This window comes from Leucoraja erinacea, chromosome 29 (genome assembly GCF_028641065.1).
Source record: "Leucoraja erinacea ecotype New England chromosome 29, Leri_hhj_1, whole genome shotgun sequence".
NCBI lineage: Eukaryota > Metazoa > Chordata > Chondrichthyes > Rajiformes > Rajidae > Leucoraja > Leucoraja erinaceus.
The window spans coordinates 4,170,959-4,196,706 of record NC_073405.1 but is presented as its reverse complement, the minus strand read 5'-3'; the positions used below and the strand labels follow the sequence as shown (position 1 = coordinate 4,196,706).

The 25,748-nt window shown below is 47.7% G+C and overlaps 1 protein-coding gene across 1 annotated transcript; it reads left to right on the top strand.

Moving 5' to 3' along the window:
• Nucleotides 1–2,150: 2,150 nt before the first annotated feature.
• Nucleotides 2,151–23,881, top strand: LOC129711018 (cortexin-1-like). The gene is made up of 3 exons (XM_055658366.1): nt 2,151–2,470; nt 8,096–8,243; nt 22,827–23,881. The coding sequence occupies exon 3, from the start codon at nt 22,970–22,972 to the stop codon at nt 23,249–23,251; it is 282 nt and encodes a 93-aa protein (XP_055514341.1). The 5' UTR covers nt 2,151–2,470; nt 8,096–8,243; nt 22,827–22,969; the 3' UTR covers nt 23,252–23,881.
• Nucleotides 23,882–25,748: the final 1,867 nt, after the last annotated feature.

Sequence of the window (25,748 nt, the reverse complement as noted above, 5' to 3'; positions counted from 1 at the left end):
TGGCTATATTTAAGAGGGAGTTAGATGTGGCCCTTGTGGCTAAAGGGATCAGGGGGTATGGAGAGAAGGCAGGTACGGGATACTGAGTTGGATGATCAGCCATGATCATATTGAATGGCGGTGCAGGCTCGGAGGGCCGAATGGCCTACTCCTACACCTATTTTCTATGTTTCTATGTTTCTACCTGAAGGTAGCGGGGGGGTGGTGGGGATGAGTGTGTGGCCAGGATGGTGTGGGTCTTTGATGATACTGCCAGCCTTTTTGAGGCAGCGACTGTGATAAATCCCCTCGGTGATAGGGAGGTCAGAGCCGATGATGGACTGGGCAAGTACGGGCCAGAACATCCCTAAACCTTCACACATCATGAAGTACTTTGATGATTAGACATTTAGACAGTCCCATTTACGACAAAGATGATTTGTTTCCACTTCGGTTGGGTCTTTGATGTGGGGTGTTGTGTACACACAGTGTGGTTCACCAGGCAGTTAGTGTCAATGGAGACACAGTGTCCATACGTCACTTATCTATACACACACTATCGGCAACAGACAGTTGTATGATTTTTGATTCCTCTACCCTTTGCATCCCCTCTCTCTCTGTCCCTCCCCCACCCTAGTCAATAATGACAATAATGAGTGTGACACTGTCTGAAGAAGGGTTTCGGCCCGAGACGTTGCCTATTTCCTTCGCTCCATACTTGCTGCTGCACCCGCTGAGTTTCTCCAGCGTTTTTGTGTACCAATAATGGCCCTGTTGAGTTTCACTGTTCCTCCTACAATGTGCATGGCGATTCTGGTCAGACAGTTGGTTCATAGCCAATTTATTTTTGCGCTCTGTGGCGCCACGGGTTGTGACACCGCCCTTCAAGGTGTAACAATCTGCTGCTCTGCCTGTGATATAACTTCACTGCCCTGAGATATTCTGTCGGGCACACTGGAAGCAAACAGCACGAACGGATTCTCTTGTTTTTCCTCCCGCAGCTTCGGGATGCAGAGAGGTTTGCCATGTAACAAAAAAACACACACACACACAGACTCACTCACACGTTGGAAGCCTTGCGTTCCCCCGCGACCCGGCCACTGGTTGTTAAGGCTTCGGAAGCACGGTGACTGAATACAGAGCGAGGGAGTGGGGAAACTGGGATGCAGGAGAGAGGGAGAGAGGGAGAGAGAGGCTGAGGGGGGGGAGACACAGAGAGGCAGGTTAGTGGGGATGTTGGAGATGCAAGCGACGTCTGGACTACAGGTGCTGTGGAGTTTGCAGGCAGTGTGTATGTGAGTGTGTGTGAGAGTGTGTGTGTGTGTGTGTGTGTATGTGAGTGTGTGTGTGTGTGTGTGTGTGTGTGTGTGTGTGTGAGTGTGTGTGTGAGTGTGTGTGTGTGTGTGAGTGTGTGTGTGTGTGTGAGTGTGTGTGTGTGTGTGAGTGTGTGTGTGTGTGTGTGTGTGTGTGAGAGTGTGTGTGTGTGTGTGAGTGTGTGTGAGAGTGTGTGTGTGAGTGTGTGTGTGAGTGTGTGTGTGTGAGTGTGTGTGTGTGTAAGTGTGTGTGTGAGTGTGTTGTGTGAGTGTGTGTGTGTGTGTGTGTGTGTGTGTGTGTGTGTGTGTGTGTGTGTGTGAGTGTGTGAGTGTGTGTGTGTGTGTGTGTGAGAGTGTGAGAGTGTGTGAGTGTGAGTGTGTGTGAATGTGTTAGTGTGAGTGTGTGTGTGTGTGTGTGTGAGTGTGTGTGTGTGAATGTGTGTGTGTGAGTGTGTGTGAGTGTGTGTGTGTGTGTGTCAGTGTTTGTCAGTGTGTGTGAGTGTGTGAGTGTGTGTCCTATCTGGGACACATGACAAGAGAGTGTGAGTGTGTGTGTGTAAGAGAGTGCGTGTATCTGTCAGCGCTTTGCAGGTTTCTGATCTCAGAAGCAGAGAGTGAGGCAGGGAGAGAGAGAGAGTGTGTGTGTGTGTGTGTGTGAGAGTGTGTGAGTGTGTGTGTGAGTGTGTGTGTGTGTGTGTCCTATCTGGGACACATGACAATAAAGTCTCTTGAATTGAATCTTGAGAGTGTGAGTGTGTAAGAGAGTGCGTGTATCTGTCAGCGCTTTGCAGGTTTCTGATCTCAGAAGCAGAGAGTGAGGCAGGGAGAGAGAGAGAGATAGTGTGTGTGTGCGAGAGACAGGGAGAGAGCCGGTGCCGCGGGGAGCAACAGTTCCCTTGAATCAAAGTGTTGTCTGGAGAAGCTGGTCGCATCCCGAGCAATGACTGGGTTAAACTAAGCAGCCGGGGGGTTGTATTTATGTTTAGTGGGAGGAGGAGATGTGAAGTCTGGATCTGATCGCTTGCTTTTTAATCTGTGGAACTGGTCGGAGCTGTGTTGGTTGAGGCTGGTGGTGTTTTTTTTGAGGCGGTGTCTCCCTTGCACGCTGTTGCCGTCTGACCACCCTCTCTCTACACATCTCCCCATCAAACTTAGTGGCGAACTGCAGAGACATTAAGGTGAGGTTTTAATTTCCAATTTACCTTCATGCTGATTGTTTATTTTTTAAATTAATTTTGCAACCCAAATTTTTTAAAATATATCACACAGTGCATTTGTTGCTTTCTACTTTCGATTTATCTGGGATTATTCGCTGTCTTGAACATAGACAGATACTAAGTCCTGGAGTAACTCAACGGGCCAGGCAGGCAGCATCTCTGCGTGGAAGGAATAGCTTGTCCTGTCCCGCTGAGTTGCTCCAGCTTTTTTGTGTCTGTCCTCGTTTTAAAGCAGCATCTGCAGCTCATTCCTACACAACCGTCATCTCACCGCATCCGTGTGAGGTCGGGGTTTAGCTGGGAGCTGGGCAGACCGGGGACAGAGGGAGAAGGAGGTGGAGGGACAAGAGAGGGAGGGAGGGAGGGAGGGAGGAGAGAGGGAAGGAGGATGGGAGGGAGGGGGAGAGAGGAAGAGAGAGGGAGAGATGGAGGGAGGAAGAGGGAGAGATGGAGGGAAGGAGAGAGAGGGAGGGAGAGAGAGAAAGAGGAAGGGATAGAGAGAGGGTGGAGGGAGAGAGGAAGGAAGGAGAGGGAGGGAGAGGGATAGAGGGAGAGGGAGAGGCAAAGAAAGGGAGGGAGGGAGAGAGAGACAAAGAGAGGGAGGGAGAGAGAGAGAGGGGAGAGGGAGAGAGAGAATGGAGGGAGAGGAGAGAGAGAGAGAGGAGAGGAGAGAGGGAGAGAGGGAGGGGGAGAGAGGGAGAGAGAGAGGGAGAGAGAGGGAGAGAGGGAGAGAGAGAGAGGGAGAGAGAGAGAGAGAGAGAGAGAGGGAGAGTGAGAGAGAGGGAGAGTGGAGGAGGGGGAGGAGGGCGGTGGAGGGAGGGAGGGAGAGGAAGGGTGGAGGGAGAGAGGAAGGGAGAGGAAGGGAGGGAGAGAGGGAGAGTGAGAGGGAGAGTGAGAGGGAGGGAGAGAGGGCAGTGGAGGGAGGGAAGGGGGTTTCCAAGAGAGGAATCTGCCTTCCCGCAGGGCAATTGCCAGACCTTTGTTGACATTGGTAGCTGAGTGAATGAGGGATCCAGTCAGCAAGCTAACCATAGCGCTGGGTGTCATCCTGGAATGGTGAGTGGCATGGAGATGGCATCAGGAGTGGGTCTGTCAGGATCTTGAGTGGAAAGTCACTGTCGTCTGATGCCCACAAATTGCTGCCTCCTCGTCTCCGTTGTGTAAATGGGGTGGTTTATTTTAAAAACACACTGCGTTTCGGATCTTTTTTTTACCCCATTTGTTTGGCAATGTTGTGTGTCACACACAGACAGGGCACAGCCCTGCACAACATCCTCAGTGAAGAAATACCAGCCGTGATCAATGAGATCATTAAGGGCTTGGACACACTAGAGGCAGGAAACATGTTCCCGATGTTGGGGTAATCCAGAACTAGGGGCCACACACAGTTTAAGAATAAGGGGTAAGCCATTTAGAACGGAGACGAGGAAACACTTTTTCTCACAGAGAGCGGTGAGTCTGTGGAATTCTCTGCCTCAGAGGGCGGTGGAGGCAGGTTCTCTGGATGCTTTCAAGAGAGAGCTAGATAGGGCTCTTAAAGATAGCAGAGTCAGGGGATATGGGGAGAAGGCAGGAACGGGGTACTGATTGGGGACGATCAGCCATGATCACATTGAATGGCGGTGCTGGCTCGAAGGGCCGAATGGCCTACTCCTGCACCTATTGTCTATTGTCTATAACTCACAAGGTGAATCGCTACAAATTTCCAAGGGACAGATGGTTCGGTTGAAAATTGTTATTTTTGAAAACATGTTTTCCCCTCCCACTATGTGAAGATGGTTCAAGAAGGAACTGCAGATGCTGGAAGATCGAAGGTACACAAAAAAGCTGGAGAAACTCAGCGGGTGCAGCAGCATCTATGGAGCGAAGGAAATAGGCAACGTTTCGGGCTGAAACCCTCCTTCAGACCATGTGAAGATGGTTGACTGCTTCGATGTGTTGCTTTAACACACATTTCCGCATGGCCAGATATTTTAGATGTGTGTTTGGTTTCTCGGTAAATTGGATGGAAGGATTGGAGAGGTTGTTTTTCCAACCTCCACCCACGCAGTTACAGGTCACATTTGAACGATGTCTATAAAGGCTGCTGGGCTGAGGCGTTGAGCAGGATTATTTACCTTGAAACGTCGAGTGGTACTGGTCTGAGTGTTGGATTCTGCAAACTCAAGCCTTTCCCTTCGAACCGCAGCAGATAGAAACATAGAAAATAGGTGCAGGAGTAGGCCATTCGGCCCTTCGAGCCTGCACCGCCATTCAATATGATCATGGCTGATCATCCAACTCAGTATCCCGTACCTGCCTTCTCTCCATACCCCCTGATCCCTTTAGCCACAAGGGCCACATCTAACTCCCTCTGAAATATAGCCAATGAACTGGCCTCAACTACCTTCTGTGGCAGAGAATTCCACAGATTCACCACATTCTGTGTGAAAAATGTTTTTCTCATCTCGGTCCTAAAAGATTTTCCCTTTATCCTTAAACTGTGATCCCTTGTTCCGGACTTTCCCAACATCGGGAACAATCTTCCTGCATCTAGCCTGTCCAACCCCTTAAGAATTTTGTAAGTTTCTATAAGATCCTCCCCTCAATCTTCTAAATTCTAGCGAGTACAAGCCGAGTCTATCCAGTCTTTCTTCGTATGAAAGTCCTGCCATCCCAGGAATCAGTCTGATGAACCTTCTCTGTACTCCCTCTATGGCAAGAATGTCTTTCCCCAGATTAGGAGACCAAAGCTGAACGCAAAGATGCAACACCCGTCCCTATACCGCCCTCCCCGACTCCGTCCAAGGTCCCCGACAACCCCTTCAGGTGAGGCAGATGTTCACTTGCACCTCCTCCAACCTCATCTACTGTATCCGCTGTTCCAGGTGTGGGCTCTTATACATCAGCGAGCCCAAGCGCAGGCTCGGCGATCGTTTCGCTGAACACCTCCGCTCAGTCCGCCTAGTCCGACGCGATCTCCCGGTGGCGAAACACTTTAACTCCCCCTCCCATTCCCACACTGACCTTTCTGTCAAGTCAAGTCAAGTCAAGTTGATTTGTCACATACACATACGAGATGTGCAGTGAAATGAAAGTGGCAATGCTCGCGGACTTTTGTGCAAAAGACAAACAACAAAACAACCAAACAAATTATAAACACAATCATAACACACATATTCTTTTACATAATAAATAATAGAAGGAAAAACGTTCTGTAGAGTTAGTCCCTGGTGAGATGGGCGTTTACAGTCCGAATTGCCTCTGGGAAGAAACTCCTTCTCAACCTCTCCGTTCTCACCGCATGGCAACGGAGTCGTTTGCCTGACCGTAGCAGCTGGAACAGTCCGTTGCAGGGGTGGAAGAGGTCTCTCATGATTTTGTTTGCTCTGGAGTTGCACCTCCTGTTGTATAGTTCCTGCAGTGGGGTGAGTGAAGTTCCCATAGTGCGTATGTCCTGGGCCTCCTCCACTGTCAGAGTGAGGCCCAGCGCTAATTTTGAGGAACAGCAGCTCATATTTCGTTTGGGCAGCTTACACCCCAGCGGTATGAACGTTGACTTCTCCAACTTCAAGTAGCCCCTGTTTTCCCACTCTCTCCATCCCTGGTTCTCCAACTAGTTTTACTGGCCTCCTGATTACATTTTACTCATTGCACTCCTCGTTGTCACCTTCCCCTCAGCCAACAATGATCCATTCAGCGGTAGATAAAAATGCTGGAGAAACTCAGCGGGTGAGGCAGCATCTATGGAGCGAAGGAATAGGTGACGTTTCGGGTCGAGACCCGGAAGGGTCTCGACCCGAAACGTCACCTATTCCTTCGCTCCATAGATGCTGCCTCACCCTTAAGGGTCTCAACCCGAAACGTCACCTATTCCTTCGCTCCATCGATGCTGCCTCACCCGCTGAGTTTCTCCAGCATTTTTGTCTACCTGCATTATTCTATTGTCACTTATTCTGCCAGATTCAGCCAGAATTATATTGGGATTACATTTCTTTTGTAATAACACACATACAAGATCCATTCACTTCATGATCCATTCTCCCTCCTTCCCCCTCCTGCCGAGTCAATGCCTCGTGCCCTGGCAGACACCAGCGAACTCAAAGCGGCCTGGGGCTACACTTGCCCCATAAACCTCTAAACCTACCCATCTACCTGTCTCTTAAATGTTATGCTAACACCTGCCTCGACTACCTCCTCCAGCATCTCGTTACTCAGTCGCAGGGATAAGGGATAGCAGGGTGCACGATGGGGTGAATGGCTTTCCTAGGATTCTGATGTTCTTCGACAACACTACTCACCAGGAGAACCAGCATCTTGGGATAATAGACAATAGACAATAGGTGCAGGAGTAGGCCATTCGGCCCTTCGAGCCAGCACCGCCATTCAATGTGATCATGGCTGATCATCCCCAATCAGTGCCCCGTTCCTGCCTTCTCCCCATATCCCCTGACTCCGCTACCTTTAAGAGCCCTATCTAACTCTCTCTTGAAAGCATCCAGAGAACCTGCCTCCACCGCCCTCTGAGGCAGAGAATTCCACAGACTCACCGCTCTCTGTGAGAAACAGTGTTTCCTCGTTTCCGTTCTAGATGCTTGTGGAATCTGTGGAATTCATTGCCACAGACGGCTGTGGAGGTCGTCAATGGATATCCATAAGGCGGAGACTAGTACGGGTGTCAGGGGCTAGGGGGAGAAGGCAGGAGAATGGGGTTGAGAGGGAGAGATAGATCAGCCACGAATGAAACTTGATGGGCCGAATGGCCTAATTCTGCCTCGATCACTTATGACATTGATATTTAATGGCAGATGATTTGTCCCCCTTCCTTCCGCATTCTGTTGTCATCTGCAGAATCTACTCATCAAATGGAAAAGGTGCCAATGTTTAATGTTTCAAAGCTGGCACGTCTGCTGGGACCAGCAGACTACAAACTCTCCCTAGAATTGGAGGCAGAACCGATCCTGTCACCAGCTACCCTGTGATTTAAACATCCTGGCGGTATTGAATGACTCTGGGCCTCCACTGCAATGAGAGGGAACAATGTTTGATCGATCAATAAATAGTTTGGGCCAGTGAAATCAATGTCAAAAGAAAACCTTAACCGACAACACAATGAGCAGTGATTTAATTTTACTTGAGATTGTCAATTAGAAACATAGAAAGTAGGTGTAGGTACAGGCCATTCGGCCCTTCGAGCCAGCACCGCCATTCAATGTGATCAAGGCTGATCGTCCAGAATCAATTCTCCGCTCCTGCTTTCTCCCCATATTCCTTGATTCCGTTAGCCCTAAGACCTAAATCTAACTCTCTCTTGAATACATCCAGTGAATTGGCCTCCACTGCCTTCTGTGGCAGAGAATTCCACAGATTCACAACTCCGTTTATCCTCATTCTAACCAGATATATATGTGGACCTGATCAACTTTGTGCTAAATTTGCTGTAATCAGAGATATTGTGCAATGTTAAATGCTTCTATTAATTAAGCAGCAAGGATTGAATATCAAAATAGGTTTCCAAATCATTTATATCGCTGTTAGAATCAATTGAGTGCTGTCTGTGATTGGAACTTATTCCCCTTTATTTATTCCACCGTTATTTATACCCAGGGGCTGCCTTCTCATCGGCCACAAGGAATAGAGGTCCCTGCTTGTCGTGATGGATTCAGAAGCTCTGGGAGCAAGAAGCTTCCCGATGTTACCCACGTTCACTCCATAGGCAAGTAGCCAAGTCTCGGGGGGCAAAGTGGTACTATCGGTAAGTAAGTAGGTTTATTGGCCAAGTATTCACATACAAGGAATTTGCCTTGGTGCTCCGCCCACAAGTAACAACATGACATACAGTGACAGTTATGAATGTCTCTTGAAGGTAGGCATGCAGGTGCAGCAGGCAGTAAAGAAAGCGAATGGTATGTTGGCTTTCATAGCAAAATGATTTGAGTATAGGAGCAGGGAGGTTCTACTGCAATTGTACAGGGTCTTGGTGAGACCACACCTGGAGTATTGCGTACAGTTTTGGTCTCCAAATCCGAGGAAGGATATTCTTGCCATAGAGGGAGTGCAGAGAAGGTTCACCAGACTGATTCCTGGGATGTCAGGACTGTCTTATGAAGAAAGACTGGATAGACTTGGTTTATGCTCTCTAGAATTTAGGAGATTGAGAGGGGATCTTATAGAAACTTACCAAATTCTTAAGGGGTTGGACAGGCTAGATGCAGGAAGATTGTTCCCGATGTTAGGGAAGTCCAGGACAAGGGGTCACAGCTTAAGGATAAAGGGGAAATCCTTTAAAACCGAGATGAGAAGAACTTTTTTCACACAGAGAGTGGTGAATCTCTGGAACTCTCTGCCACAGAGGGTAGTTGAGGCCAGTTCATTGGCTATATTTAAGAGGGAGTTAGATGTGGCCCTTGTGGCTAAGGGGATCAGAGGGTATGGAGAGAAGGCAGGTACGGGATACTGAGTTAGATGATCAGCCATGATCATATTGAATGGCGGTGCAGGCTCGAAGGGCCGAATGGCCTACTCCTGCACCTAATTTCTATGTTTCTATGTCTCAGAAAACACTAAACATGGGTCGACTGGGCTTGTATTCACTGGGATTTAGAAGGATGAGAGGGGATCTTTTAGAAACATAACAAATCCTTAAAGGATTGGACAGGGTAGATGCAGGAAAAATGTTCCCCGATGTTAGGGGAGTCCAGAACCAGGAGTCACAGTTTAAGAATAAGGGGTCGGCCATTTGGGACTGAGATGAGGAAAAACGTTTTCACCCAGAGAGTTGTAAACCTGTGGAATTCTCTGCCACAGGAGGCAGAGGAGGCCAATTCACTGGACGTTTTCAAGAGAGAGTTTTAGATTTAGGTCTTGGGGCTGAAGGAATCAAGGGATGTGGGGAGAAAGCAGGAACGGGGTATTGATTTTGGATGATCAGCCATGATCATATTGAATGGCGGTGCTGACTCGAAGGGCCGAATGGCCTACTCCTGCTCCTATTGTCTATGTGGAACCGACAACATGTGAATAGTGCACATGCGCCACTGTTTATAATGACATAACATAGATACATAGAAAATAGGTGCGGTAGTAGGCCATTTGTCCCTTCGAGCCTGCATCGCCATTCAATATGATCATGGCTGATCATCCAACTCAGTATCCTGTACCTGCCTTCTCTCCATACCCCCTGATCCCTTTAGCCACAAGGGCCACATCTAACTCCCTCTTAAATATAGCCAATGAACTGGGCCTCAACCACCTTCTGTGGCAGAGAGTTCCAGAGATTCACCACTCTGTGTGAAAAATGTTCTTCTCATCTCGGTCCTAAAGGATTTCCCCTTTATCCTTCAATGCAGCGTTGTGTGAGAAGGAACTGCAGATGCAGGTTTACACCGAAGATAGACACAAAATGCCGGAGTAACTCAGTGGGACAGGCAGCATCTCCGGGGAGAAGGAACGGGTGACGTTTCGGGTCGAGACTCAGTCTGAAGAAATGTCACCCATTCCTTCTCTCTAGAGATGCTGACTGTGGTGCTGAGTTACTCCAGCATGTTGTGTCTATGCTCCAGTGAAGGGTATGTAGATGTTCCTTGTTCTGTTGGCTGGGCTGTGATCTCCAATTATGCAGTGTTTGGTGAGTGGTTGGCTCTTTACCAATGTTGCCTTGCAGTTGGCACGGAAAAGTCATTAAACAGTCTAAAAGACCAGCCTGACTCCCATGGAGAGACACAACATAACCTCACTGGGGAGACAAGGGGTTTTGATTAAACGCCCATGTTCTTAAACCAGCTGCATAGGAAGGAACTGCAGATGCTGGCTTAAACAGAAGATAAAGACAAAATGCTGGAGTAACTCAGCGGGACAGGCAGCATCTCTGGAGGGAAGGTATGGGTGATGTTTCGGGTCGAGACCCTTCTTCAGACTAGTCAGGGCAAAGGGAAACGAGAGATATAGACGGTGATGAGGAGAGATCTATAACAAATGAAGGGTTTGGACAGGAGGCAGGACACATGTTCCTGATGTTGGGGGAGTGCAGAGCCAGGGGCCACAGTTTAAGAATAAGGAGTAAGCCATTTGGGCGACAGATGGCGCAATGGGCTAAGTGTTCGGCTGGCAACCTGAAGGTGGCCGGTTCGAATCCTGCTTGGAGTGTGTACTGTCGTTGTGTCCTTGGGCAAGACACTTCACCTGCCTTTGCCTGGGACTAGAAACGGAAATTAGCTGCTGATTAGCTACAATCTCACATATTTACATGCAAAATGTTAATTAATATGCATTGTCCCTATAAACAAAACATTATTATTATTATTATTATTATTATTATTTAGAACGGAGACGAGGAAACACTTTTTTTCACAGAGAGTGGTGAGTCTGCGGAATTCTCTGCCTCAGAGGGCGGTGGAGGCAGGTTCTCTGGATGCTTTCAAGAGCGAGCTAGATAGGGCTCTTAAAAATAGCGGAGTCAGGGGATATGGGGAGAAGGCAGGAACGGGGTACTGATTGTGGATGATCGGCCATGATCACATTGAATGGCGGTGCTGGCTCGAAGGGCCAAATGACCTACTCCTGCACCTATTGTCTATTGTCTATTTAATAGAGGGGTGTGGGCCAAATGCGGGCAGGCGGGACTAGTGTGGATGGGGAATGTTGGTCGGGATGGGGAAGTTGGGCCGAAGGGCCTGTCTCCATGCTGTATGACTCTCTGGCAGATGTGTCAACTTATTTGAGCAACTGACTGCAACCGCCCCTCAAGTGATAGTCAGCATCGAGGAGCTAAATGAAAATCCCAAAGTATGATTCCTTATTTATTCATCTGCTTATTAATTTAACCATATAACCATATAACAATTACAGCACGGAAACAGGCCATCTCGGCCCTACAAGTCCGTGCCGAACAATTTTTTTTTCCCCTTAGTTCCACCTGCCTGCACTCATACCATAACCCTCCATTCCCTTCTCATCCATATGCCTATCCAATTTAATTTGCATTCAATTTCTATACAACTGGAAAACTTTCCATTGGAAAACAAAAACAAGACTATTTTTCATTTTAGTCCAATTCAGTTTAGTTTATAGTCACGTGTACCGAGGTACAGTGAAAAGATTTTGTTGCGTGCTAACCAGTCAGCGGAAAGATCTGATTACAATCGAGCCATGTATAGACACATGGGAAGGGAATAACATTCAGTGCAAGGTAAAGCCAGCAAAGTCTGATCAAAGATACCAATGAGGTAGATAGTAGTTCGGGACCTGCTCTCTGGTTGTGGTAGGATGATTTAGTTGCCTGAAAACAGCTGGGAAGAAACTGTTCTTGAATCTGCACAATTTGCCCGATAGGAGAGGGGAGAAGAGGGAGTGGCCAATTTGAAGGCTCTCAAAGTGTAATATTCTCTAGTTAGCTCAGACTAGGACTAGGCCTGTCCCCAAACTGAAGCAATTAAAGTAATTTTTCTTCATCGGTTTTCCTCATGCTGTTTTTCATAATAATTTTTGAATTAAATATGAGATGGTCTGAAAATAATATTCTAGCCTCTGATATCCTTCAAAGGGCCTTTTGTTTTACTGCTTCGACTCTGAAGAATGTTTGACTTCAAAGACATCTTCTTCTGAGAAGTCCCTCGGGATTGAGGATGAGTTACTTTCACTCGGGTGTTGAGGGGTAGAAGCTGTCCGATTGCGAATCCTATTGACGTGTCTATAGCACATCAGCCACCACACATCCAAGATGGAGCCCTATCCAATCCTCCAGAGTTGCTGCCTGACCCGCTGAGTTACTCCAGCACTTTGTGTTTTTTTTTTTCTAATCCGGCCTCTGCAGTTCCTTGCATCTCAGTAAAAAGAGAAATGTTTCAAGTCTGAGACTTGGGACTGAGCCAGAACTGGGGAAGACAGAACACAATTAGATGCACAGAGTCTCTTGCCCAGAGTATGTAAATCAAGGATCAGAGGACATCAAGGTTTAAGGTTTCTTTGCAATCTGAGGGATAATCATTTCACACAAAGGGTGGGTGGTGTATGGAACAAGCTGCCAGAGGAGGTAGTTGAAGCAGGGACTATTGCAGCGTTTAAGAGACAGGTAGACAGGTACATGGATAGGACTGGTGTGGAAGGATATGGGCCAAATGCAGGCAAGTGGGACTAGTGTAGCTGGGACATTGTTGGCTGGTGTGGGCAAGTTGGGCCGTAGGGCCTATTTCCACACTGTATCGCTCCATGACTCTAATTGCTTTGGCCAGCCCCCTCCCTCACCTTCACTGCTGCTGCAAACTCACTCCATCTGCCTCTTCCCTAACTCTGACCAAGGGCCTCGGACTCAAAGCCTTAACAGTGTCTCTGCTGCTGCTGTTGCTGCTGCTGTGGTGTTTCAGCATTTTTGGTTCCAATTTCAGTTTTCCAACATCTGCGGTGAATTTTTGTTTTCATTTGGTCTTGATGAGTAGACAGATTATGATGAAAATTTGCTGCCTGAATTTTAAATGCCTTTCTTTTTTTAGTCACAGATACACCTGCTGCGTGAAGCCTGCATTTGCACAAGTTGTTTCAAACTAGAAAGGGGCTTAGTCAGTTAGCGAAGGGAGGGACTTGGGTCACGTTTCTGTTCATGCTTGCTTCATCATGTCTGAAGAAGGGTCTCGACCCCGAAACGTCACCCATTCTTTCCCTCCAGAGATGCTGCCTGTCCCCACTGAGTTACTCCGGCATTTTGTGTCTGTCTTCAGTTTAAACCTTCAGTTTATCTGCAGTTTCTTCCTACGAGTGTTTAGTGGGACTTCCACTCCATCCTGTTGTCTGGCAATTTTTACTGTGTACCGCCCATAACAGTATTGTAGAAACATGGAACTGCAGGTGCTGGTTTACAACAAAAACAAGATACAAAGTGCTGGAGTAACTCAGCATCTCTGGAGAACGTGGCTAGGTAGCGTTTCTGGTCAAGACTCTTCTGCAGACTGATTGTGGGGGGGGGAGAAAGCTGGAAGAGAGGAGGGGCAGGAACACAGGTGGGGGGGAGGGGCTAGAAATAGGTATGAGTCTTCATAAATTCATGTCATAGGAGCAGAATTAGGCTATTCGGCCCATCGAGTATACTCAGCCCCTCAATTGTGGCTGATCTATCTTTCCCTCTCAATCCCATTCTCCTGCCTTCGCCCCATAACCTCGGACACCCGTCCCGATCAAGAACCCGTCATTCTCTGCTTTATTAGTACTCAATGACTTGGCCTCCACAGCCATGTGTGGCAATGAATTCCACAGATTCACCACCCTCTGATTAAACCTCCTGCTCATCTCCTTTCTAAAGGTGCACCCCTTTTATTCTGAGGCTGTGCCCTCTAGTCCTAGACTCTCCCACTAGTGGAAACATCCTTTCCACACCCACTCTATCCAGGTCTTTCACTATTCTGTAAGTTTCAATGAGGTGCCCCCTCATCCTTCTAAACCCCAGTGCCGTCCAACGCTCACCGTATGTTATCATAGTCTTGTGTACGGAGGAAGTGCTGGTTTACACCGAAGATTGACACAAATTTACAGAGAAAATCAGCGGGTCAGACAGCATCTCTGGAGAAAAGGAATAGGTAACGTATTGTGTTGAGACCCTTCTTCAGACCAACAGTGTAGTCCTGTTGTTGGGAGGAAGGGAGGGAGGCCTGTGCATCTGGGGCTCCAGCCTGTAGTCTGTCACACAGTTTGATTCCTGAGTCAGCGTTGGCTGATAATTCTCTTCTCGTCATCAGTACCTGGCCTGTACAGCCTCACCACGCCACCGTAATGTATTTGACAGCTTGGAGCAGATCTTGGCAGAGACCTGAAGGACAGACAGTTGTCCCCTTTCGCCTTCCCTCAAACGATGGCAGCCGCTGGCTGGATCTCGGACTGCATCATTGGACCCTCATCTTCCGTTTAAGATTTGCGGACATGCGGCAAACGCGGGCGGGTGGGACTAGCGTAGCTGGGACATGTTGGTAGATGTGGGCAAGCTGGGCCGGAGGACCTGTTTCCACGCTGTATCACTCTATGACTCCAATTGCTCTGGCCAGCCCCCTCCCTCACCTTCACTACGACTGCAAACTCAACAACCATGACCTCATCTCTAACTCTGACAAACATAAAGTCTCAGACTTAAAGCGTTAACCGCGTCTCTGTCTGCTGTTGCTGTTGAGTTTCAGCATTATTTTGTTCCTGTTTCAATTTTCCCATTAGCTTCCGTCGACTTCCGTTTAATTTTGCGACGCTGCAATTATTTTCCACACCTCTAATGGAGTTGAAATGGATCGTCTCAGGTGCTCCCTCTTTGCCAGTTGTCCCGTAGGCACGTCAGTCCTCGGGAAGGCTGTTGGACTTCGTCCAAAGGGCAGCACTAACCCTGGGCCCCGTACCTCTGGTGCCCATGCACAATGGGGATATGGAATAAAAAGGACATAACATTAGCACCTGTCAGAGAAACATAGAAACATAGAAACATAGAAATTAGGTGCAGGAGTAGGCCATTCGGCCCCTCGAGCCTGCACCGCCATTCAATATGATCATGGCTGATCATCCAACTCAGTATCCCGGACCTGCCTTCTCTCCATACCCTCTGCTCCCCTTAGCCACAAGGGCCACATCTAACTCCCTCTTAAATATAGCAAGTTGTGAATCTGTGGAGTTCTCTGCCACAGAAGGCAGTGGAGGCCAATTCACTGGATGTTTTCAAGAGTGGGTTAGATTTAGCTCTTTGGGCTAATAGAATCGGGGGATAGACAATAGACAATAGACAATAGGTGCAGGAGGAGTAGGCCATTTGGCCCTTCAAACCAGCACAGCCATTCAATGTGATCATGGCTGATCATCCTCAAACAGTACCCCGTTCCTGCCTTCTCCCCATATCCCCTGACTTGGCTATTTTTAAGAGCCCTATCTAGCTCTCTCTTGAAAGCATCCAGAGAACTGGCCTCCACCGCCGCAGAGAATTCCACAGACTCACCACTCTCTGTGAGAAAAAGTGTTTCCTCGTCTCCGTTCTAAATGGCTTACTCCTTATTCTTAAACTGTGTGGCCCCTGGTTCTGGACTCCCCCAACATTGGGAACATGTTTCCTGCCTCTAGTGTGTCCAAGCCCTTAACAACCTTATATGTTTCAAGGATATGGGGAGAAAGCAGGAATGGGGCACAGATTTTGGGTGATCAGTCATGATCATATTGAATGGCGGTGCTGGCTCGAATATAGACGCAAAGTTCTGGAGTAACTCAGCGGGTCAAGCTACCCGCGCCGGGCACAAGGACCCCAGTGAGCCGCGGCCTCACCCCGACAGCGGGCCCGTCTCACCCCCGTCGGAACCGGGAGATGGAAGCCAATAAGCCCGGACACTGCTCATCATGAAGATCAAGCACCGTACAGGAGGTGGAGGGGGATCAGCGACAGTGGGGACCACGTGGGTTTTCTCCAGGTGCTCCGGTTTCCTCCCACACTCCAAAGACATGCAGGCTTGTAGGTTAATTGGCTTCTGTACATTGTCCCCAGTGCTCAGGATGGAGCTTGTGGTTGGTGCAGACTCGATCGGGAGATGGAAGGGCCTGTTTCCACGCTGTAAACGTGAGCTAAACCAAACTAAATCTGGGTAGATCCAGTGTTTAAGAAGGAACTGCAGATGCTGGAAAATCGAAGTCAGATAAAAGTGCCGGAGATACTCAGCAGGTGCAGCAGCATCTACGGAGCGAAGGAAATAGGCAACGTTTCGGGGCTGAAGAAGGGTTTCGACCCGAATCGTTGCCTATTTCCTTCGCTCCATAGATGCTGCCTCACTTGTTGAGTTTCTCCAGCATTTCTGTCGACCTGGGTAGATACAGAATGCTGCAGGAAGTCAGCGGGACAGGCAGCATCCCTGGAGAGAAGGAATGGGTGACGTTTCGGGTCAAGACCCTTCTTCAGACTGAGAAGTGGGAAACTGGAGATATGAAAAGGAACAGAACACATCAAAGCTGGCACCGATGAGCCCACAAGATCATCCTCCACATTGTAAATATCCACAGACGTCGGAGGCAATGAAAGCCACAGATTCACCACACTTGACTAAAGAATCTCCTCCTCATCTCTTTCATAGAAACATAGAAACATAGACAATAGGTGCAGGAGTAGGCCATTCGGCCCTTCGAGCCTGCACCGCCATTCAATATGATCATGGCTGATCATCCAACTCAGTATCCTGTACCTGCCTTCTTTCCATACCCCCTGATCCCTTTAGCCACAAGGTCCACATCTAACTCCCTCTTAAATATAGCCAATGAACTGTGGCCTCAACTACCTTCTGTGGCAGAGAATTCCACAGATTCACCACTCTGTGTGTAAAAAATTTCCAAAATGGACTTCCTTTTATGTTGAGGCTGTGCCTTCTGGTCCAAGACTCTCTCATTGGACTTGCTGACACACTTAGCCCAGTGTCTATTCATGGCAGCATTATTATTTGTGAGTTTATGACTGAGCTGTGCAATAGATATTGAGCTTGGCTGTCGTGCCACCTCTCCCCTGGGCCCACCCACAGTGACCTTGGCTCCAGATCTCACTCTACTTCAGTGCACTGAGTCACAGTGTATAACGCTCTGCCACTTCACAACACAACAAATGTCCGCAAATCACTCAGTCTTAAACATCGGATAGACACAGAAAGCTTCTTCGGAAGGGTCCCGACCCGAAACGTCACCCATTCCTTCTCTCCGGAGATGCCGCCCGTCCCGCTGAGTTACTTCAACTTTTTGTGTCTATCTTCGGTTTAAACCAGCGTCTGAAGTTCAATTCCGACACGGTCTTAAACATTAATGGACCTTTTCTTTCATCACTTCTGTTTTCTTGTTGTGTTCTAACACTGAAACTAAAAGCGGAAACAGTCGCTTGGCCCACAGGTTCCGCGCCAACCAGCGGTCTCCGTTACTCTAGCTCCACCCTACACAAGTTTTACCAAAGCCAATTAGAACTACAAATCTGAGGAAGGACATTATTGCCCTAGAGGGGGGGCAGGGAAGGGTCACCCGACTGATTCCTGGGAGGTCAGGACTGTCTTATGAAGAAAAGACTGGATAGACTTGGTTTATACTCTCTAGAATTTAGGAGATTGAGAGGGGATCTTATAGAAACGTACAAAATTCTTAAGGGGTTTGGACAGGCTAGATGCAGGAAGATTGTTCCCGATGTTGGGGAAGTCCAGGACAAGGGGTCACAGCTTAAGGATAAGGGGGAAATCCTTTAAAACCGAGATGAGAAGAACTTTTTTCACACAGAGAGTGGTGAATCTCTGGAACTCTCTGCCACAGAGGGTAGTTGAGGCCACAGTTCATTGGCTATATTTAAGAGGGAGTTAGATGTGGCCCTTGTGGCTAAGGGGATCAGGGGGTATGGAGAGAAGGCAGGTACGGGATACTGAGTTGGATGATCAGCCATGATCATATTGAATGGCGGTGCAGGCTCGAAGGGCCGAATGGCCTACTCCTGCACCTAATTTCTATGTTTCTAAAATTCTCTCCCTAAATTTCATTGCCACCTTACCTTCCCTTCAATGAGCCTTTAGACGTTAGATTTTAGAGATACAGCGTAGAAAGTAGGTCCTTCGGCCTTCCGTGTCCATGGCAACCAGCCATCATCCCGCGCACTAACACATCCTACACACTAGGGGCGATTTACAAGTTTTACCAAAGCCAATTAACCCACAGACCTGTGCGTCTTTGTAGTGTAAGTGGAAACCAGAACATCTGGAGAAAACCCACGCGGTCACGGGGAGAACGTGCAAACTCCATACAGACAGCACATACAGAATCGCTGTGAGACAGCAACTCTATCGCTGTGCCACTGTGACGCCCAAAACTAAACGAGGGGCAGGATTAAATGTGATTTCCTAATTAACAATAATGAAGGTAAAATATTCAGATTCAGATTCAATTTAATTGTCATTGTCAGTGTACAGTACAGAGACAACGAAATGCATATTATCTTTTATGTTGCTTCAATGAGGCAACTTAGGTGTCCATTCAACTCCTTGCCATCGTAGTGGGAAATGTGTAAGCATCATAGATCATACAGCGTGAGAACAGGCCCTTCGGCCCAACTAGCCCAGGCTGGACCACCATCTTTGGTGTTTAGGACCTAAGTTTCTTGGAAGGCGGTTTCATTAGTTTGATTAACATTATTAACGTTATTGGATTGATTTTAATCGAACATTTCCTTTACTTACGGTAACAAATGTTCAGTTAAAATGGTCAATGTTCATTTACGTGCCTTTGGAAAGGAGATGAGCAGGAATTTCTTTAGCCAGAGGCTGGTGAATCTGTGGGATTATTTGCCACAGAAGGCTGTGGAGGCCAAGTCATTGGGTATTTTTTAAGGTGGAGATTGATAGATTCTTGATCAGTACGGGTGTCAGGGGTCAGAAGGCAGGAACGGGGTAGTGATTGGGGATGATCAGCCATGATCACATTGAATGGTGGTGCTGGCTCGAAGGGCCGAATGGCCTAATCCTGCACCTATTGTCTATTGCCTATTGTTATGGGGAGAAGGCAGGAGAATGGGGTTGAGAGGGAAAGATAGATCAGTCATGATCGAATGACGGAGTAGACTTGATGGGCTGAATGGCCTATTTCTGCTCCTATTACTTACGAAAATCCTTGTGTTCATTGACCAACGTCAATTGCCGCCCACTTTCACCCATCGGTAATGTGATGGAAGAGATTGTCAACTGTGCTAAGAGGCATCACTTATCAATAACCAATTTGCCGATGGCCATTTTAGGATCTGCCAGGATCATTTTGTTCGAGAACTCATCACACCCTGGCTTCAAACATTGGCAAAAGCTCAACATGCTAGAGATGGGATTGACAATTACCTGGTCTGTAAAAAACTATTTAAAAATGTTCATCTTCATGTCCATACCCCTCTAACCCCTCCCCGAGGACTTTCCCCTGCAACCGCAGGAGATGCAACACTTGTCCCTATATCTCCCACCCCCCCGACTCTATCCAAGCACCCAATCAGTCTTTCCAGGTGAGGCAGAGGTTCACCTGCACCTCCTCCAACCTCATCTACTGTATCCGCTGTTCAAAGTGTCAACTTCTCTACATCGGCGAGACCCAGCGCAGGCTCGGCGATCGTTTCGCTGAACACCTCTGCTCAGTCCGTGTTAACCAACCTGATCTCCCGGTGGCTCAGCACTTCAACTCCCCCTCCCATTCCCAATCCGACCTTTCTGTCCTGGGCCTCCTCCATTGCCAGAGTGAGGCCCAGCGCAAATTGGAGGAACAGCACCTCATATTTCGCTTGGGTAGTTTACACCATATTGACTTCTCTAATTTTAGATAGCCCCCTTGCTTTCTCCCTCCTTCCCCTCCCCTTCCCCCTCCCCCAGTTCTCCCACAAGTCCTACTGTCTCTGCCCACTTCCCATCTTTTTCCCACCCCCTTCCCGACAACAGTCTGAAGAAGGGACTCGACCCGAAACGTAGCCTATTCCTTCTCTCCATAGATGCTGCCTCACCCATATAACCATATAACCATATAACCATATAACAATTACAGCACGGAAACAGGCCATCTCGACCTTTCTAGTCCGTGCCGAACACATAATCTCCCCTAGTCCCATATACCTGCGCTCAGACCATAACCCTCCATTCCCTTCCCATCCATATAACTATCCAACCATTCCCTTCCCATCCATACAACTATCCAATTATCCACCCGCTGAGTTTCTCCAGCATTTTGCGTCTAAATCTGTTATATCCATGTATCTGTCCAATTGCCTCTTAAACATTGTGATATCTCCTCTGGCAGCTCATTCCACACACCCACCAACCTTGGCGTGAAAAAGTTACCCCTCAGACTCCTATAAAATCTTTCCCCCTTCACCGCATACCTATGCCCACTGGTTCTCGATTCGCCTGCTCTGGGCAAGAGACTCTGTGCCTATTACTTAATGTAAATAATACAAAGTGTATTACTTTGATGAAGGTCAGCTAATTATAGGCTGGCAGGCAGTTAATGTGCTGTTTGATATATCGGTCTGGGTTCAATTAATTGCTTTCTCCAAAGATACTTTAGAAGAACTGGAGAGGTACGTGATGTCCCGCCATTCTCTACAACACTGTGGGATATTTCTGTACACCACCTATGGCCAGTCGAGTGAAGGGGCGGTGTACAGGAATATCTAGTGATTGAGCTCAAATGAGACATTGACGGAACAGATATTGCGAGGAGTGTGGTGTGTAATACCAAGCAAACAGCGCTATGATGCGTATGCCAGCTGTTTACGAAGCAGTTAAACCATGTGGCAGTGTGAGACAGTGTGCAACCGGGAACATCCTAGCTCAAGAAACTGTAGATGCTGGAATCTTGAATAAAAAGCAATGCTGGAGGAACTCCGCAGCTTAAGCAGCATCGGTGGAGAGAGCGAGGACAGACTATGGGCCTGTCCCACATAGGCGATTTTTTGGGCGACTACAGGCGACTGCTACAACATTTTCAACATGTTGAAATATTCTCGGTGACAGAGGCGACAATTTTTGGTGTCGTAGGTTGTGAGCAGGTGTAGGTGAATTCCATTAAAACTAGTCCCTGGCATTCGCCTAAAGAGTCGCCTAAGTGGGACAGGCCCTTAAGTTTCGGTTCAGGTTCCTTCTTCAGACTGATGCCAACTCATTGATAGCTGGCTTCTTCTCTCCAGGGATGCAAGCTTCTTTCTCGTAAAGCGATTTGCTGTGTGAGGAGGTTATTATTTATCTTTAGTTTTGAACCAGGACATTTGCAGATTCATAGTTTAATATAGTAATTGTGCTGATACTGACTCCAACCAACCTCGTAATGAATATCATCCATTCCGGAGGTTTTATTTTTCTGATGCCATTTAAACTTCACTTGGATTTTAATCACTTCAATGTAAAAGTAATTGGGAATGGGGAGCATTGGAACACACATTTGCCCTCGGTACATATTAACTGTAATATAATAATTTATGCATGTTGGTAGGTGCAATCAAGACAAAGATCTTTTTGTCATTGTTGTGTTATGATCACCACAGAAAATACTATGTACTCTTAAGATCACATTAAATTGAATATTATTGCTTAAATATACAATTATTGGACTTTCCATTTCGGAAAAGTCCCAGCTGAGGGGTAGACAGCAAATTACTAAAAACTATTGAGGGTGAAAATGACTTCAGGATAGTTCGTTAGGAAAATGAAGGAAATTGTAACAGAATGTACAGCTGAGTGAGTAAAATGTTATTGATGAGAAATTTTGTTCAACCAATTGATGACTTCTTTGACAAAGTAACTGACGTGTTAGATAAACATAGAAACATAGAAACATAGAAATTAGGTGCAGGAGTAGGCCATTCGGCCCTTCGAGCCTGCACCGCCATTCAATATGATCATGGCTGATCATCCAACTCAGTATCCCGTACCTGCCTTCTCTCCATACCCTCTGATCCCCTTAGCCTCAAGGGCCACATCCAACTCCCTCTTAAATATAGCCATGAATGACTACTGCGGCCTCAGACTACCCCTCTGTGTGGCAGAAAGGATTCCTTATCCTTAAGATTCCCCAACATCGGGAGCATCTTCCTGAATCTAGCCTCTGTGTGTAAAAAAATGGTGTCTTGTGCATCATAAAAGATTACCGCATTAGATAAGCACCTGTGGACTTGAACGGAGTAGGTTAAGTCCAGGGGGTCAGATATGGGGCTTTATGTGTGGGCCAGATATATTGTCAGCGCAGAGGGGCTAGGAGCAAGGCCAAGTGTGCATCCAGAGTCAAGGTCTGGAATAGTACTAGGTGTGCAGACAAAGCTGGGACAATGGAAGTGTTCCGCACTGGGAACCTAAGCAGGTAAGCAGTTATGATCAGGGTAGAATAGGAGGCCAGGTGTAAGGCTGGACTCAGGGTCAGGAATGAGAGATGGTATGCAACTGGAGTCAGGGTCAGGAGCAGTACCAGGTGTGCAGTGAGACCCAGGTTGGTCAACATGGGCCAAATGCTTGATTATAATCTGACCCACCTGTTGATCAGCCTGGCTTACTGTGGAATGTAATTTAGGAATGTAATTTAGCCAAACCTTATTCATAGCTAATCAATTTAAAGCCAACTCTCATTGCACAATTCAAGCTGAAAAATGCAAAAACGCCATACCAATGTGCAGGCGTGGCCCTACAACTCTCCCCAGTTTGGCAGCCCTGGAACAAGTGTGATCATTGGTGATGATTGGTTAGCATGGACTCGGTGGGGCCAAAGGGCCTGCTCCCGCACGGTATCTCCAAACTAAAATACACTAAGCGAAAGGTCACGAGTTCTGCAGCAATCCTGAAAGAGTTAACTGTTTTGTTTGTGGTTTTTGCAGAGGGGGAGGAGTGGCCTGCTGGTGAGACCCTGGCAGCTGATGCCAAGTCAACGGTGACCCTGGCATCCTGATGACAAGCGCACGGTCTCGTCTTCACATTTAGAAGGAGCTGACCGTAAATCAGGCGGCGAAAGGCGCGGGCGATGGACGATGCCGCCGCCATGAATGACGTGTCCACGGTGGACGATGAGCTGTTGGCGTCCACCGCCACCTACCTTGCCGGAGACTCCGCCTACTCAGTCCCCATGGGAGCCGAGCAGAAAACTGTCTTTGTCTTTGTCATTTTCCTCCTCATTTTCTTGATCATCCTGGTGGTGCGATGTTTCCGGATATTGCTGGACCCCTACAGCAGGATGCCGGCCTCCTCCTGGTTGGACGGCAAGGATGGGCTGGAGAGGGGTCAGTTTGACTACGCCTTGGTGTGAGGCCGGGAGTGAGAAGCTGCTGTAGACCTCGCTCTGCCGCCCGCTCACCCTACTATCTCCTCTCCTGTATATTTTTTAAGAGGCGTTCTACGCTGTACAGTATAATAATAGACAATAGACGATAGCTGCAGGAGTAGGCCATTCAGCCCTTCGAGCCATTCGATGTGATCATGGCTTATCATCCCCAATTCATCTGTCACATGTACCGAGGTACAGCAGTAGTACACTGAGGCAAACAGTAGACAATAGACAAATAGGTGCAGGAGTAGGCCAATCGGCCCTTCGAGCCAGCACCACCATTCAATGTGATCATGGCTGATCATCCCCAATTCATCTGTCACATGTACAGTATCACCATACATAAGCACTTAGATACATCTTAGATAAGTATCTCAGATACAATACAAGTGTACAGCAGTAGTACACTGAGGCCAACAATAGATAATAGACAAATAGGTGCAGGAGTAGGACATTCGGCCCTTCGAGCCAGCACCGCCATTCAATGTGATCATGGCTGATCATCCCCAATCAGCACCCCGTTCCTCCCAGTTCGCCATATCTCCCTGACTCCGCTATCTCTAAGAGCCCTATCTAGCTCTCTCTTGAAAGTATCCAGAGAACTGGCCTCAATTTTCCACCGCCCTCTGAGGCAGTGAGTTCCACAGACTCACAACTCTCTGTGAGAAAAAGTGTTTCCCCGTCTCCGTTCTAAATGGCCTACCTTTTATTCTTAAACTGTGTGGCCCCTGGTTCGGGACTCCCCCAACATCGGGAACATGTTTCCTGCCTCCAGCGTGTCCAAACTCTGAATAATCTTATACGGTGTCTCATTCTTTGAGTTTGCTGCCAGTTGTTGGGACAGCACTGGTGTGCAATGTGAGATTCAGCGAGTTGCACAGTGATCTCAGCTCGTGACCCAAGGCAGCGTCTCCACTTCCAGTTCCTACGACTGGAGCTGCCTGGTCAACTGATGACCCCCCCCTTCCCCCATTATAATTACTGATTGTATCCCTCGTTCTCACCTTCCCCATAGCTACCACTGTCTGAAGAAGGGTCTTGACCAGAAACATTATTCCTTTTCTCCGGAGATGCTGCTTGACCCGCTGAGTTGCTTTTTGTGTCCATCTTCAATGTACCATTCTGCATTTCATTAATCATCGATCCCCTTTTAGTTTAGTTTAGTTTGGTTTAGTTTTAGAGATACGGCGCCGAATAAGGCCCTTCGGCCCACCACCGACCAGCGACCCACGTACATTAACACTATCCCTCTACACACCAGAGACAATTAACACTTATACCAAGCTAATTAACCTGCAAACCTGTACCTTTTTGGAGTGTGGGAGGAAACCGAAGATCTCGGAGAAAACCCACGCAGGTTACGGGGAGAACGTGCAAACTCCGTACAGACAGCACCCGCAGTCGGGATCGAACTCGGGTCTCCGGCGCTGCATGGCGGCAACTCTACCGCTGCGCCACTGCGCCACCCGTATCATGCCGCCCGTTTTGATCTGTGTTTTCACACCTTACCCTTCCATATCTCTGTGTTTACATCTCCCCTGACTCTCAGTCTGAAGAAGGGTCTCAACCCAAAACATCACCCGTTCCTACACTCCAGAGATCTTGTCCGTCCCGCTGAGTTACTCCAGCATTTTGTGTCTGGATAGAAACAGCTGTTTTATTTCAGGGCAGGGCTGCAAGATCGCCGAAACGAGCAAACTACGCCAGGTTCTTTGAAAGCTTTACAAAGCGGCTGAGTTATTGCAATTGGTATTATTTGAGAAATTGTTGCATTTTCACTTTAAAAAAAAAGCCCTACTTTGTTTACTTAGCAGTGGCATACATTGCCTTTTCTTAACGTGTCACACAAACATTACCAGAGCCATCTGAGACTCTGCAGGCAGGCAGGCGGAGGGAGGGAGTTTCCAAGTTACTCAATTTTCCTGGGAGGGGAAAAGCAAACTGGATAATGATTTGGTGACATTTCTAGTTAAGCTGGAATAAGAAATGGGCCTGATATACATACAACTAATGGGGATTAATTACACCCTCATCATCCTCAGCACTGATTAGACATATTCTCCGTGTGTAGAATGGAATAAATCACATAGGTCACTCATTCAAACAAAGCCTGCGAGACCTGCAGAAAGCTACAGTAAGCAAACAACCTCTCTTTAAAGCTGACGTGTGCATCGTCCGATATAGTCATCTAGAACCCGGCCTTTGGGGAAGATAAATTAAAATAAATTAAAAAATATAAGGGTCATGTTGATGCTTTGGCACCGACTGTGCAAGAGCTGGCTGCTCTTGCAAAGGAAGCGCAGTCGTCTTTCTTACAGTTTGGCTTTCTTCCCAACCAATTGTACAAGCGCTTTTGATTGCAACATGCGCCTTAATTTAGTTCAACAAAGAAACTGACAAGTTACTAAAGAATCTTTCACTAGGAGGACTAAAATAAATCACTTTAGGCAGAGGGTAGTTAATCTGTGGAACTCACATT

Coding starts and splice junctions, on each gene's coding strand:
- LOC129711018 (XM_055658366.1), top strand. CDS start 22,970: ATGGACGATGCCGCCGCCATGAATGACGTGTCCACGGTGGACGATGAG.